Source organism: Loxodonta africana, chromosome 6 (genome assembly GCF_030014295.1).
Source record: "Loxodonta africana isolate mLoxAfr1 chromosome 6, mLoxAfr1.hap2, whole genome shotgun sequence".
Lineage (NCBI taxonomy): Eukaryota > Metazoa > Chordata > Mammalia > Proboscidea > Elephantidae > Loxodonta > Loxodonta africana.
The window spans coordinates 31,597,570-31,610,189 of NC_087347.1; the positions used below are offsets into that span (position 1 = coordinate 31,597,570).

The 12,620-nt window shown below is 39.8% G+C and overlaps 1 protein-coding gene across 2 annotated transcripts in view; it reads left to right on the top strand.

Moving 5' to 3' along the window:
* Window positions 1-12,620, top strand: part of BARD1 (BRCA1 associated RING domain 1) — a 106,317-nt gene that overhangs the window by 39,166 nt on the left and 54,531 nt on the right. For both annotated transcript variants that reach the window (XM_064286705.1, XM_023541769.2), the window contains one exon: window positions 6,602-7,563. In XM_064286705.1, coding sequence (XP_064142775.1) covers window positions 6,602-7,563 — 962 coding nt within the window. The remainder of the gene's footprint in view (window positions 1-6,601; window positions 7,564-12,620) is intronic.

Consider the following 12,620-nt stretch of genomic DNA (forward strand, 5'->3'; position numbering starts at 1 on the left):
CAACTGTTGTTTTTTTTTTTTGTTTGTCTTTTTTTAGCAGAAGACACAAGACTCCTTGGTCACAGATGAAGAACTTTATTACTCATGGCAAAAGCAGTAGCCAGAGCTTGTACTGTGGTGGCTTGGGTGTTGCTGTGATACTGGAAGCTATGCTACCAGCATTTCAAATAACATCAAGGCCACCATGGTAGACAGGTTTCAGTGGAGCATCCAGACTAAAACACACTAGGAAGAAGGACCTTGGCGGTCTACTTCTGAAAAATTTCATCAGTGAAAACCTTATGAATAGCAGGGAAACATTGTCTGGTATAGGGCTGGAAGATGGGCCCCTCAGGTTGGAAGGCACTAGAAATACGGCTGGGGAAGAGTTGTCTTCTCAAAGTAGAGTCGACGTTAATGATGTGGATAGAATCAAGCTTTGGCATGACTCAAAATGAAAAGAAACACCTACAAACATCTAATAATAATATGAATCTAGGAAAATTGGAAGTCAGCAAAAATGAAATGGGGTGCATAAAGATAGATATCCTAGGCATTAGTGAGCTGAAATGGACTGGTATTGACCATTTTAAATCAGACATTCTTATGGTCTGCTATACCAGGAATGACAAATTGAAGAGGAAATGCATTACATTGTCATCAAAAAGGACATTTCAAGATCCATCCTGATGTACAACACTGTTAGTAATAGAATAATATTCATACGACTACAAGGAAGACCAGTTAATTGACTATTATTCAAATATTTCCACCAACCTCTAAGGCCAAAGGTGAAGAAATTGAAGATTTTTACCAGCTTCTAAAGTCTGAAATTAATTGAATATGCAGTCAAGATGCATTGGTAATTACTGGTGATTGGAATATGAAAGTTAGAAACAAAGAAAGATTGGTAGTTGGAAAATATGGCCTTGGTTATAGAAATAACGCTGGAGATTGCATGATAGAATTTTGTAAGACCAACGTCTTCATTGCAGATACCACTTTTCAACAACATAAACGGACTATACACATGGACCTCTCCAGATGGAATACACAGGAATCAAATCAACTACATCTATGAGAAGAAATGATGGAAAAGCTCAATACCATCAGTCAGAACAAGGTCAGGGGCCGACTGCAGAACAGAGCATTAATTGCTCCTATGTAAGTTCAAGATGAAGCTGAAGAAAATTAGAGCAATTCCATGGGAGCCAAAATACGACCTTGAATATATCCCACCTGAATTTAGAGACCATATCGAGAATAGATTGACCGCACTGAACACTAATTACAAAAATGTTCAGACAAGTTGTGGAATGACATCAAGGACATCAAACATGAAGAAAGCAAGAGGTCATTAAAAAGACAGGAAAGACAGAAAAGACCAAAATGGATGTCAGAAGAGACTCTGAAACTTGCTCTTTAACATAGAGTAGCTAAAGTGAACAGAAGAAATGATGAAGTAAAAGAACTCAAAAGAAGACTTCAAAGAGTAGGTTGAGAAGACAGAGTAAAGTATTAAAATGAAATGTTCAAAGACCTGGAATTAGAAAACCAAAAGGGAAGAACACACTTGGTATTTCTCAAGCTGAAAGAACTGAAGTAAAAATTGAAGCCTCAAGTTCCAATATTGAAGGATCTATGGGGAAAATATTGAGCAATGCAGGAACCATCAAAAGAAGATAGAAGCAGTACAAAGAGTCACTGTACCAAAACAAATTGGTTGACGGTCAGTCAGTTCAGGAGGTAGTATATGATCAAGAACCAGTGGTACTGAAGGAAGAAGTCCAAGCTGCACTGAAGGCATTGGCCAAAAACAAGGCTTCAGGAATTGATGGAATACCAGTTGAGATGTTTCGACAAATGGATGGCAGCACTGGAGGTGCTCAGTTGTCCATGCCAAGAAATTTGGAAGACAGCTAGTTGGCCAACTATAGAAATGGCATGGGAGCGGTGTCTGACTTCCTCTAACTTCACAAAGCCAAAGGAGAATCAAGATCAATAGCCCAAGGCTGATTCCTATGAGGCAAGGGTCAGACATGCCTCCTCTGTCCGCCATCTTTACCAATTCTGACACCAACCATCCCTCCCACAGCACTCTTTACTTCTCTGATGGCTCAACAGTTCATTACACTAGGCACACAGAACTCACAGATAATACACAACTGTTAGGGGATTTATTAGGGAAGTAACAGGTTAAAATTCAGGCTCAGGAACACTCAAGAATACAGTTCTTCCATCAGAACAGCCTTGTCTCAGCTGTGCGTGTAGACACATCTCTCCCTGACCCTCAATCTGTGATTAAAGGCCCTTAGCTTTCTTCCTCTGTGGGCCAGGAAGCCCACTGTACCTTCTTCTGTGGGTCTCTCCTGCCGGTCTCTCCTTCTTTGGTAGTGGTGAGTTTTTCTCTTTCCCACCCCTGGGATGGCTTATTTCAAGCCCAGCAGGATGGCAAAACTGACCATTCCCCTCGGTGGGCTTCAGTTACCCTGTCTGTACAGTCCTGCCCAGTCACCTGGGTGGAAATTACAAGACCATGGCCAGAAAGGTCATATTAAGTAATTCATTGCACTGCATTGACTGACTGGAAGAGATCCATATCTGTGCCCATTTCAAAGAAAGGTGACCCAACAAAATTCAGAAATTATCGAGCCATATTATTAATATCACACCCAAGTAAAATTCTGTGGAAGGTAATTCAGAAATGGTTGGCATCAGTACATTGACAGAATACTGCCAGAAATTCAAACCATATTCAGAAGAGGACGTGGAACAAAGGATATCATTGCTGATGTCAGATGGATCTTGGCTGAAAGCAGAGAATACTAGAAAGATGTTTACCTGTGTTTTATTGACTATGCACAGGCATTTGACTGTGTGGATAACACATTATGGATACCATTAGGAAGAATGGGAATTCCAGAGCACTTAATTGTGCTTACGTGGAACCTGTACATAAACCTAGAGGGAGCCATTCAAACAGAACAAGGGGATACCGTGTGGTTTAAAATCAGGAAGGGTGTGCGTCAGGGTTTATCCTTTCACCATACTTACTCAGCCTATATGCTAAACAAGTAATCTGAGAAGCTGGACTGTATGAAGAAGAACGGGGCATCAGGATTGCAGGAAGACTCATTAACAACCTTCTATATGCAGATGACACAGTCTTGCTTGCTGAAAGTGAAGAGGACTTGAAGCACATACTAATGAAGATCAAAGACCACTGCCTTCAGTACGGATTATACATCAGTATAAAGAAAAGAAAAATCCTCACAACTGGACCAATACGCAACATCATGATAAATGGAGAAAAGATTGAAGTTGTCAAGGATTTCATTTTACTTGGATTCACAATCAGCGCCCATGGAAGTAGCAGTCAAGAAATCAAAAGACGCATTGCATTGGACATATCTTCTGTAAAAGACATCTTTAAAGTGTCAAAAAGCAAAGGTGTTACTTTGAGGACTAAGGTGCGCCTGACCCAAGCCGTGCTATTTTCACTCGCCTCGTGCATGTGAAAGCTGTACAGTGAATAAAGACAAGATGAATCAATGTCTTTGAGTGATAGTGTTGATGAAGAATATTGAATATACCGTGGACTACCAGAAGAACAAACAAATCTATCTTGGAGAAAGTACAGGCAGAATGCTCCTTAGAAGCAGGGATGGCAAGACTTCATCTCTTGTACTTTGGACATGTTATCAGGAGAGACCAGTCCCTGGAGGAGGACATAATGCTTGGTAAAGTAGAGGATCAGCAAAAAAGAGGAAGACCCTCAACAAGATGGATTGAGACAGTGACTGAAACAGTGGGCTCAAACTTAGCAATGATTGTGAGGATGGCATAGGACCAGGTAGTGTTTCGTTCTGTTGTACATAAGGTTGCTATGACTCAGAATCAACTCAACGGCACCTCCTAACCACGACAACAAGATTTCATGTGGGTTTGCGTTGTTCCAAGGGGGGAAATGCAAAGGGCCCATTATGGATTCTTGCACATATAGTGGGTTGCGTTACAGGAAAAGAACTCTAAGCTTGGGGAATTTACTGTTTTTATAGTATGTAGAAACAATCCAGTTCTTTTCCCAGGAGGAGGCACTACCTTATCCATAGAGGTGCTTGCTGCAAAATCCGGAGAAATGGCATGGGTTTGGAGCAGCCAGGGCTTTGCGTTCTCAGCATATCCCACAGGACCCAGCAAGGGTGCTCAGGACGCATGGCAAATTCTCTTTCCTAACCCCAGTGTGCCTGCTCTAGGTGTATTCAGTGGTCTTAAGTCAGTAACATGAATCATTCTTGTCACCTTCCTTCCATTCTTCTTTTATTAATTTCATCACAAAATGTTGTAAATTTTATCTAAGTATTTTTGAAATGATTCCACTTCATTTTTCTACCACCATCTCCCCAGTGCATCATATTTTACTTGTTGTTGTTAGGTACCGTTGAGTCAGGTCAGACTCACAGTAACTGTGTGCAACAGAACGAAACACTCCCTGGCCTTGTGCCATCCTTAGAGTTGTTGCTAAGTTTGAGTCCATTTTTGCAGCCACGAAATCAGTCCATTTCGTTGAGGGTCTTCCTCTTTTTCCCTGACCCTCTGCCTTACCAAGCGTGATGCCTTTCTCCAGGTACTGATCCCTCCTGATAACATGTCGAAAGTGTATGAGATCAAATCTCGCCATCCTCACTTTTAAGAAGCATTCTTGGCTGTACTTATTTCAAGACAGATTTGTTCGTTCTTGTGATAGTCCATGGTGTATTCAGTATTCTTCACCAATACCATAATTCAAATGTATCAATTTTTCGATCTTTCTCATTCATTGCCCAGCTTTTGCATGCGTGAGGCGATTGAAAATACCATGGCTTGTGTCAGGCACACCTTAGTCCTCAAGGTGACATCTTTGCTTTTTAACACTTTGAAGAGATCTCTTGCGGCAGATTTACTCAATGCAATATCTCGTTTATTTCTTGACTCCTGCTTCCATGGGTGTTGATTAGTCTCCTTAATTAATAGTTGTTAAGAAGCCAACTCTGTTTTGCCTCTTAACAATTATTCTTGCATTCACCCTTGGCATCCTACAGTCTTTGCAGTACACTGCAGCCAGATAAAGTCACAAATCTAGTCACGCCACCTAAATCTTCGGAAACACTTTAGTGGTTTTCCATTACTGTTAGCTTCAGTAGTGTAGTTATTAACATTGCCAGCAGGAACTCGTGTGGTGTGGTTGTTGCCTATTTTTGTAGCCTTATCTTTACACTGGTGGCTCAGTGGTTAAGAGCTCAGGCTGCTAACCAAAAGGTCATCAGTTCGAATCTATCAGCTGCTTCTTGGAAACCCCATGGGGCAGTTCTGCTCTGTACTATAAACCCTATAGGAATTGACTCGATGGCAGCGGGTTTGGTTTTTGGTTTATCTTTATACTACTTTCTTTCTTTGTGTCTGCAAGCTAGGTATGCTGGCCATCTTTCAGTTCCTTAAATATATGCTCTCCTGCTACTGGATCTTCAATCACTTTATGTCTCCCTTTGCCTCTTAGCCTAGTTAACTAACGTCCTTATAGATTTCGTATCTGACACTTTTTATCATTTCTTTTGATAAAGTGCTAGTCAGAGTCACTGTGATCTTTCTCTTAGATGATAGCCACATAATTGGTCTCACTGTGTCCGTTGTTTCCTTTCTAAAGTTCTTCCTAGTCATAGTACCCAGAGTCATTTTTCTAAAGCCTAAAACATTGTATACCTTCCCTGCATTTGAGCTGAGTCAGATCAAGATTGCTTTACCTAGATTATAAATTCCTATTCATTCCTTCAAATATTAACTGAGCACCTACTATGTATTAGACACTGTTCTAGGCACTGGGATATAGCAGGGTATAGGCAAAATTTTTACCTTCATAGAACTTGCATTTTAATGAGGAGAGACAGACAAGACATAAAAACAAGCAAAATTAGTATGAGGTGAAGATTTGTAAGTTGAAATAGAGTGTCTGGGTAGTCTTAAAAAAAAACGTGTCCTTGGAGCAATGAGTTGCCTGAGGTTGGTGAGGGAGTGAGCTGTGCACTTGTTTGGGGAAACATTTTCATGGCAAAGCTACAGTGATTGCCAAGGCCTTGAGGCAGAAACATGCTTGATGTATTTGAGGAAAAAAAAAGGAGGCCCATATGTATGGCTAGAGTTAGTAAGGAGGGGAGAATAAGAGTTGAGATAAGATTCATATTTAAGTATTTTATGAGTATTTTGGGCACTGCATCAAAGAGGATGTCTTCTTCCTAAGATTGATCCTTCCCAATGACGTTTCCAAAGCAAGAGGGGTGGACAGTGTTGTGTTGTGAGCCACAGAGTTCTCATTGGCTAATTTCCGGAAGTACATCCCCAGGCCTTTCTTCCTCCTAGTCTGCCTTAGTCTGGAAGCTCCACTGAAGCTGCTCCACCATGGGTGACCTTGATGTTATTTGAAATACCAGTGGCATAGCTTCTAGCATCATAGCAACATGCACGCCACCGCAGTACAACAAATTGGTCAATGGGTGGTACTCCTTAGGAGATTTATAAACAGAATTGTTTGAAAGTGCTAAGATGGAAGAGATTAACTTCATGTAACAGATTTCTTTTTTCCTATCAGATTTGAAAGAAGATACACATAGGACAAGTATATTCAGTGATGCAGAAAACAAGAAGAAATCAATAAAAATGTGGTTTAGTCCTCGCAGTAAGAAGGTCAGATACGTTGTGAGTAAAGCTTCAGTGCAAACCCAGCCTCACATGGTAAATGATGACAAAGCTCAGCAGGCCTCAATGTATGAATTTGTTTCCGCAAGTCCTCCGGTAGATTTATCAGAGAAGGCTAAAAAGGCTTCTAGAAAATCTGAGAAAAAGCAAAAAAAGAAAACTTTAGCTGAAATCAACCAGAAATGGAATTTAGAGACAGAAAAAGAAGGTGGTGAACCTGCCTCCAAAGAGGAATTTAAGGAAAAGCTGGTATCCTTCTGCAGCCAACCATCTGTTATTGCTAGCCCTCAACTAAATGGTGAAATAGACTTACTAGCAAGTGACCCTATATCAGAATCTGAATGTTTCGGAAGCTTAAGTCAAATCTCTTTACCATTGGCTGAGCAAATAGTGTCTCCCGAAATTGAGAGCAGGAGTGAAGTAGTGACTCCTGAGGAGAAGCCCTGTGAAAGTGATCTCACATCTAAGAAATCCTTGCCATTCGGCAGTGAAGGAAAACATGGGCGTCGCAACAGACTTTCCAGTCCCGTTTCTAAAAGTCGTAGAAGTAGCCTTCAGGGCACTAGTAAAGAGCTTGTCAAGCACACAGTCCTCTCATTGCCTGAGTCATTGCCTGACTGTTCTTCCCCACCTTCAAGCAAACTTAAAGTTGGTGGCACGTTCGGGAGAAAAAATAGTAATGTGTCAGATGACTCCATTAGCCTTTCACCAAGTATGTCACCTTCTGCATTGAATAGTCCAAGTTACAGAAGAATGTTGTCTAGCCCCTTGGCAATGAAGCTATCACCCAATAGTCGTATGGCTGTGAAAAGAAACCATAGAGGAGAGACTTTGCTTCATATTGCTTCTATTAAGGTAAGATGTTTGCTCTGAAATACAATTTTGGAAGGAAATCAGCTATAAAACAATTTCTCTGGGGTTTATGAATAGTGACATAAGATCACTTATCACTTACTAGACTAATTCACCTACCACAGATGTGATGCTTCCCCTGAAACAGAGAAGCAAAGTTCACAGAGACTACGTGTCCCCACCTCAGTTAGAGCAGTGGCCCCAGGCCCAAGGACCGTGACTTTCAGGAGAAAACCAGTATTTTGGTATTTCACCTTCTACTTTGCCAGGTGCTTTCACTTTTGTCTATTCCAGAATAATTTTTTTCAGCTTTCATCATTTTGTTTGCCCATACTTATGCTTTATGAATATAGATAATAGCCAAGTTACTGCTGGCAGTACGTTTTGACCTAGCAGAAGAACTGGGGACAGTATGAGAGGGGACAAGCTTCTATGTGTGCTTGGTATTCCTACTGGGCCATTCTGCTAGAATTTGCAAGGTTGAAAGGTGTGATCTGTACAGTTCTCTAGTGACGTGGACATTTGACTGTTAGAAGTAGCCCCTGTGAGTTCAATACGAAGGAGCTGCTGTGTACGCCACAGTCAGCCATTGCTTTTACTGGCCTGGTTATTGAAGCCAATTCTCTGTAATTATTGCCTCTACACCTGGGTCTGTGGCATTGTTAGTTTTTTTGGAACCTGGCCCATGTTTGCTGGGCATGAGGTATACTTGCAGTGGTTAATCTTTGAAGCCGACAAAAGGTTTACTCTGGAGGGGATCAGCTAGCCCCTTTTTATAGACTTTAATCTGTGATTTCATGCATTTGGTATATGGTGTAACTTAGTGCTAAATTAGAATCGCTTTTATGTTCTCTCAGTGACTTGATAACGTACATTCACCCAGAAAATGCTTGGGTCTTTTGGATGAGGGAGGAATTTGGGAGGTTTAGAAGGAACCCCTTGCAAGTCCCAAAACGTGAGGCTGGCGGTGGACAACATAAAACATCTACTGGGAAAAACAATGAGTAGATGTTGATTGTAGTCCAAGGATTCCCCTATTTAATTGTGTGTAAAGAAGGGGAAAAGCACAAAAATAGGCTCTTCCCTAGTGTTGGTGTTTTTTTTCGTTATTTCCCAAACTGACGTAGAGTATTCTATGCCTGATGTCAGTTTATGGATCCTGCAATACGACTACATGCTAGGGGTTGAATACCTTTGAGATAACTTGAATTTTCTGAGCTGGCCCTGGTTACGTTTTGATTTCTGCAAAGCATAACTTAAAAAATCAGACTACATATTTTTGTCATCTTTTTATAATCTTAGCATCATGATGTTATTAATATTAATGCTTCATAGACACAAGTTGCTAGCATAATGATGGTTTTTTTCTTCATTTCTCTGACTAATATATAAGAATATATCTTGCCTGAGTTTCTGTATTTTGCTTTCTGGGACTTATTTTCAGACCACCAGGCAAGCATCTACTGCAGTTGGTAGAGAATTTTCTTCCAACCATAAGGATCGTTTATTTTTATTAAGGAGGACCTGTAGGGCCTAGTGTCTAGGCCAGGGTTTAAAAATTTCTTGTTTTAGGGCCAGAATAAATATTTTCAGCTTTGCAGGCTGTATGGTTTCTGGTAAAACTGCTCAACGCTGCCCACATAGTGTAAAAGTTGCCATAGACAATATAAAAAACCAATGAACTTTTAAGTACAAAAACAGGCAAGTGGCTCAAAGGCCATAGAAAAAGCCAAAATAGCATATTAAGACAGAAAAATATGGTGGCATGAGGTTGTCTTGGTGAATTTTCCTCACTGATAATGTTTAAAATTAGTTTATACAAGCTTTGTCAGATTGTCAGTTTACTTAGAGTCTTGCCAGTTACCCATTTTGATTCTCTTGAACTTATCAAATACTGTGATTGTCATTAGTTAGCAAGTTCTAATACATTTAAGAAAAGTTAATTGATTTCTGTTGTCTTTTAAATTGCTACTTGACAGCGTCCCCTTCTTTTAAAAATTTATTTTGAGTTCAATGTATGCCCCCCTACCTTGGCCTGAGAATTTGTAGTTGCTGGAATAAATCCTTCCAAAGCTCCTAGCACAAATTCTTAAAATGATAAAGATTACTCATAATTCATGCCACATTGATAAACTTATTGTGAAATAGAAAAATGGCTTGAAGCTGGCATGTCATGATGTATTGGTAATGCAGAAATCATAGATAATATTTTGAGTGCTTAGAACATAACAAAGGTGGGGAAGCTCCCCTGGATAAAGAGAAAATCCCTGCTAAAGAGTCTCCTGGAGGGTCTGACTTTGTAAATCATTAGACTTCAAGGCAACCCTGTTATATTGTGTGGAAGGTCGTGTTACTCTTATGTATTCTTCATACTAGCTTTATGAGAAAACTGCAAAGGATTAAAAAACAAAACAAACAAGACATCTGTGATATTTGTAAGATTTTAATTTCTAGAACAGCTCTTAGAGTCAGTATCCATTTTTCCCTATGTCATTCACCACGTGTGTATAAACCTGCCTCTGTAATACCCATAACTTACTGTAATGATGGTTAAGTTGTCACAATCATCTGTTCAGTGGTTTTATTCAGTAAACTCAGAATAAGAAGCCAGGAAATTGTCGAACGTATTTTAGAGCTCCATTCGAGATGGATAAATTTTTTTTCTTAATAACATTTAGTTGCTAAAAGAGGAAGCTATAGGTACCTGATAAGTTCATTTATGCGGAAAAGCTTAACCATATTTGGTTAAGTTATCATTATTGTATTTGATATGTCCTGTATTTTTTTTATAAAGATGTTTATTAATAATATTTTAGAAGAGCTAATCTTTATTATAAGGAAAAAGTTTCTGGTTTTATATATGCGTGCTTGTTTTTGAAAAGTTATTCTGTATTACTGAACTATGCACATGTGAAATATGCACAAATGCGTAAAGAATTTTTTTCTTTGAATGAAAGGTTAGCAATGGGACACACGTACACTTTCTTTTTTTCAGTCTTTAAGTGTGACTTATCCCAAATCCATTTAAAATTTCTTATAAACCTTTGTAAATACTTTCCTTAGTTTTTTTTTTTAACTGTAGTCTAAGAAGACCTCAATTATTCTTTTAAGTTGTGAGGAGCCCAAAAGTGAGTGCTTATTATTCAGAAAATATTCTCTTAAAGAAGAAAGTAATTTAAAGAAATCAGAAATAGGAGAAGTTAATTTATTTCCTAGAAACTTCCTATCGGTTCAAGCTTACCCAGTTACTGTGAACCCTGCCTAATTATCATAATTTTATTTATGTGCATGACATTAAATTTACATAAAATAGAAGGATGAAAGCATGACAAATTTTTAAGTGTTGGGGAGGAGAAAGCAGATGGGGTATAATAAGCCAGCAGTTTGCTAATCAGCTACACATTTGGGGGAAGCCTAGAAGGGAAATGTTACCAGAAAACACCTTTGATAACATGAAGAGGAGATAGGAAAGAAGAATCTCAGCTGTCTAGCCACCTTAAAAGAGAATCTGCTTTTGTTCTCCACATTGTCACTCTGTTCCTGTGTGACTCTTCCATTCCACAGTTTTCTTTGTACTGTTATTTGGGTTTCTTAGGGTTCATAGGTTTTTGTGATTAAAAAGCAAACCCATTGCCGTAAAGCTGATTCTGACTCACAGCGACCCTGTAGGACAGAGTGAAACTGCCCCATAGGGTTTCCAAGGCTGTAGTCTTTACGGAAGCAGACCATCACATCTTTTTTCCCACAGAGCAGCTGACGGTTCTAACTGCTGACTTTTCTGTTAGCAGCCAAGCTTGTAACCACTGTGCCACCTGGGCTCCTTCTTTTGTGATTACCATGTGGATTAAAATGTGCAAATGTTTGAGAAGCATTTTGTATGTTTTTTTGTGGTTACTTACATGTTATCTTAGTCATCTAGTGCTGCTGTAACAAATACCACAAGTGAATGGCTTTAACAAAAGTTTATTCTCTCACAGTCTAGTAGATTAGAAGTCCAAATTCAGGACATCAGCTCCAGGGGGAGGCTTTCTCTCTGAGGGCTCTGAAAGAAGGTCCTTCTCATTAATCTTCCTCTGGACTAGGAGCTTCTCTCTGTAGGAACCGTGGGTCTGAAGTACATACTCTGCTCTGGGCGCTGCTTTCTTGGTGGTATGAGGTCTTGGTGGTATGAGGTCCCGCATCTCTCTGTCCGCTTCTCTCTCTTATATCTCAAAAGAGATTGTCTCAAGGTGCAGTCCAATCTTGTAGCTTGAGTCATGCCTCATTAACATAGCTGCCGCCTGTCCTACCTCATTAACATCACAGAGTTAGGATTTACAACACTTAGGAAAATCACATCAATCACAAAGTGAAGGACAACCATACAATACTGGGAATCATGGCCTAACCAAGTTGACATATATTTTGGGGGGACACTGTTGAATCCATGACACATGTTATAGGTTAGAAATGTGTGTGGTTCTGGCAGTTCACCTGTAGAATATTCGTGGGATTGTTTTAAAAAATTCAAATTTTTATCTTGACAGATGTTCTTGAGTACATTTGGAACTGACTCGGATATGTAGCAGGAGTTATTAAACACATGCTCACTTGCCCTGGAAGTGCAGGATTTGCACCCCTAGGAACCTTGAGGAAAATTTTCATTGGAACTGGCAATCAATTAGAAACATATATAATGCTTATTTTTAGACCTATTAAATGTTATAAGGTCATTTTGTTAGTTTACCACCACCCACTGCCGCTGAGTCGATTTAGACTCATAGCGACCCTATAGGACAGAGTAGAACTGCCCCGTAGAGTTTCCAGGGAGCGCCTGGCGGATTCAAACTGCCGACCTTTTGGTTAGCAGCTGTAGCACTTTACTATGCCACCAGGGCTTCCTTAGGAATGTAAAAATCCACACTGCATGTGGACTTACTTTTTTAAGAAAAACCTTAGTAAAGTTTTGCTGCATTTGAGAAGTAGCCCAAAACGTGGAAATAGAAGAAAGAGAAGAAGAAACAGTCTAATAAAAGTGAATGCTACTGTATTTAGGGAACATAGGTGCCTTCTCTGGAGCC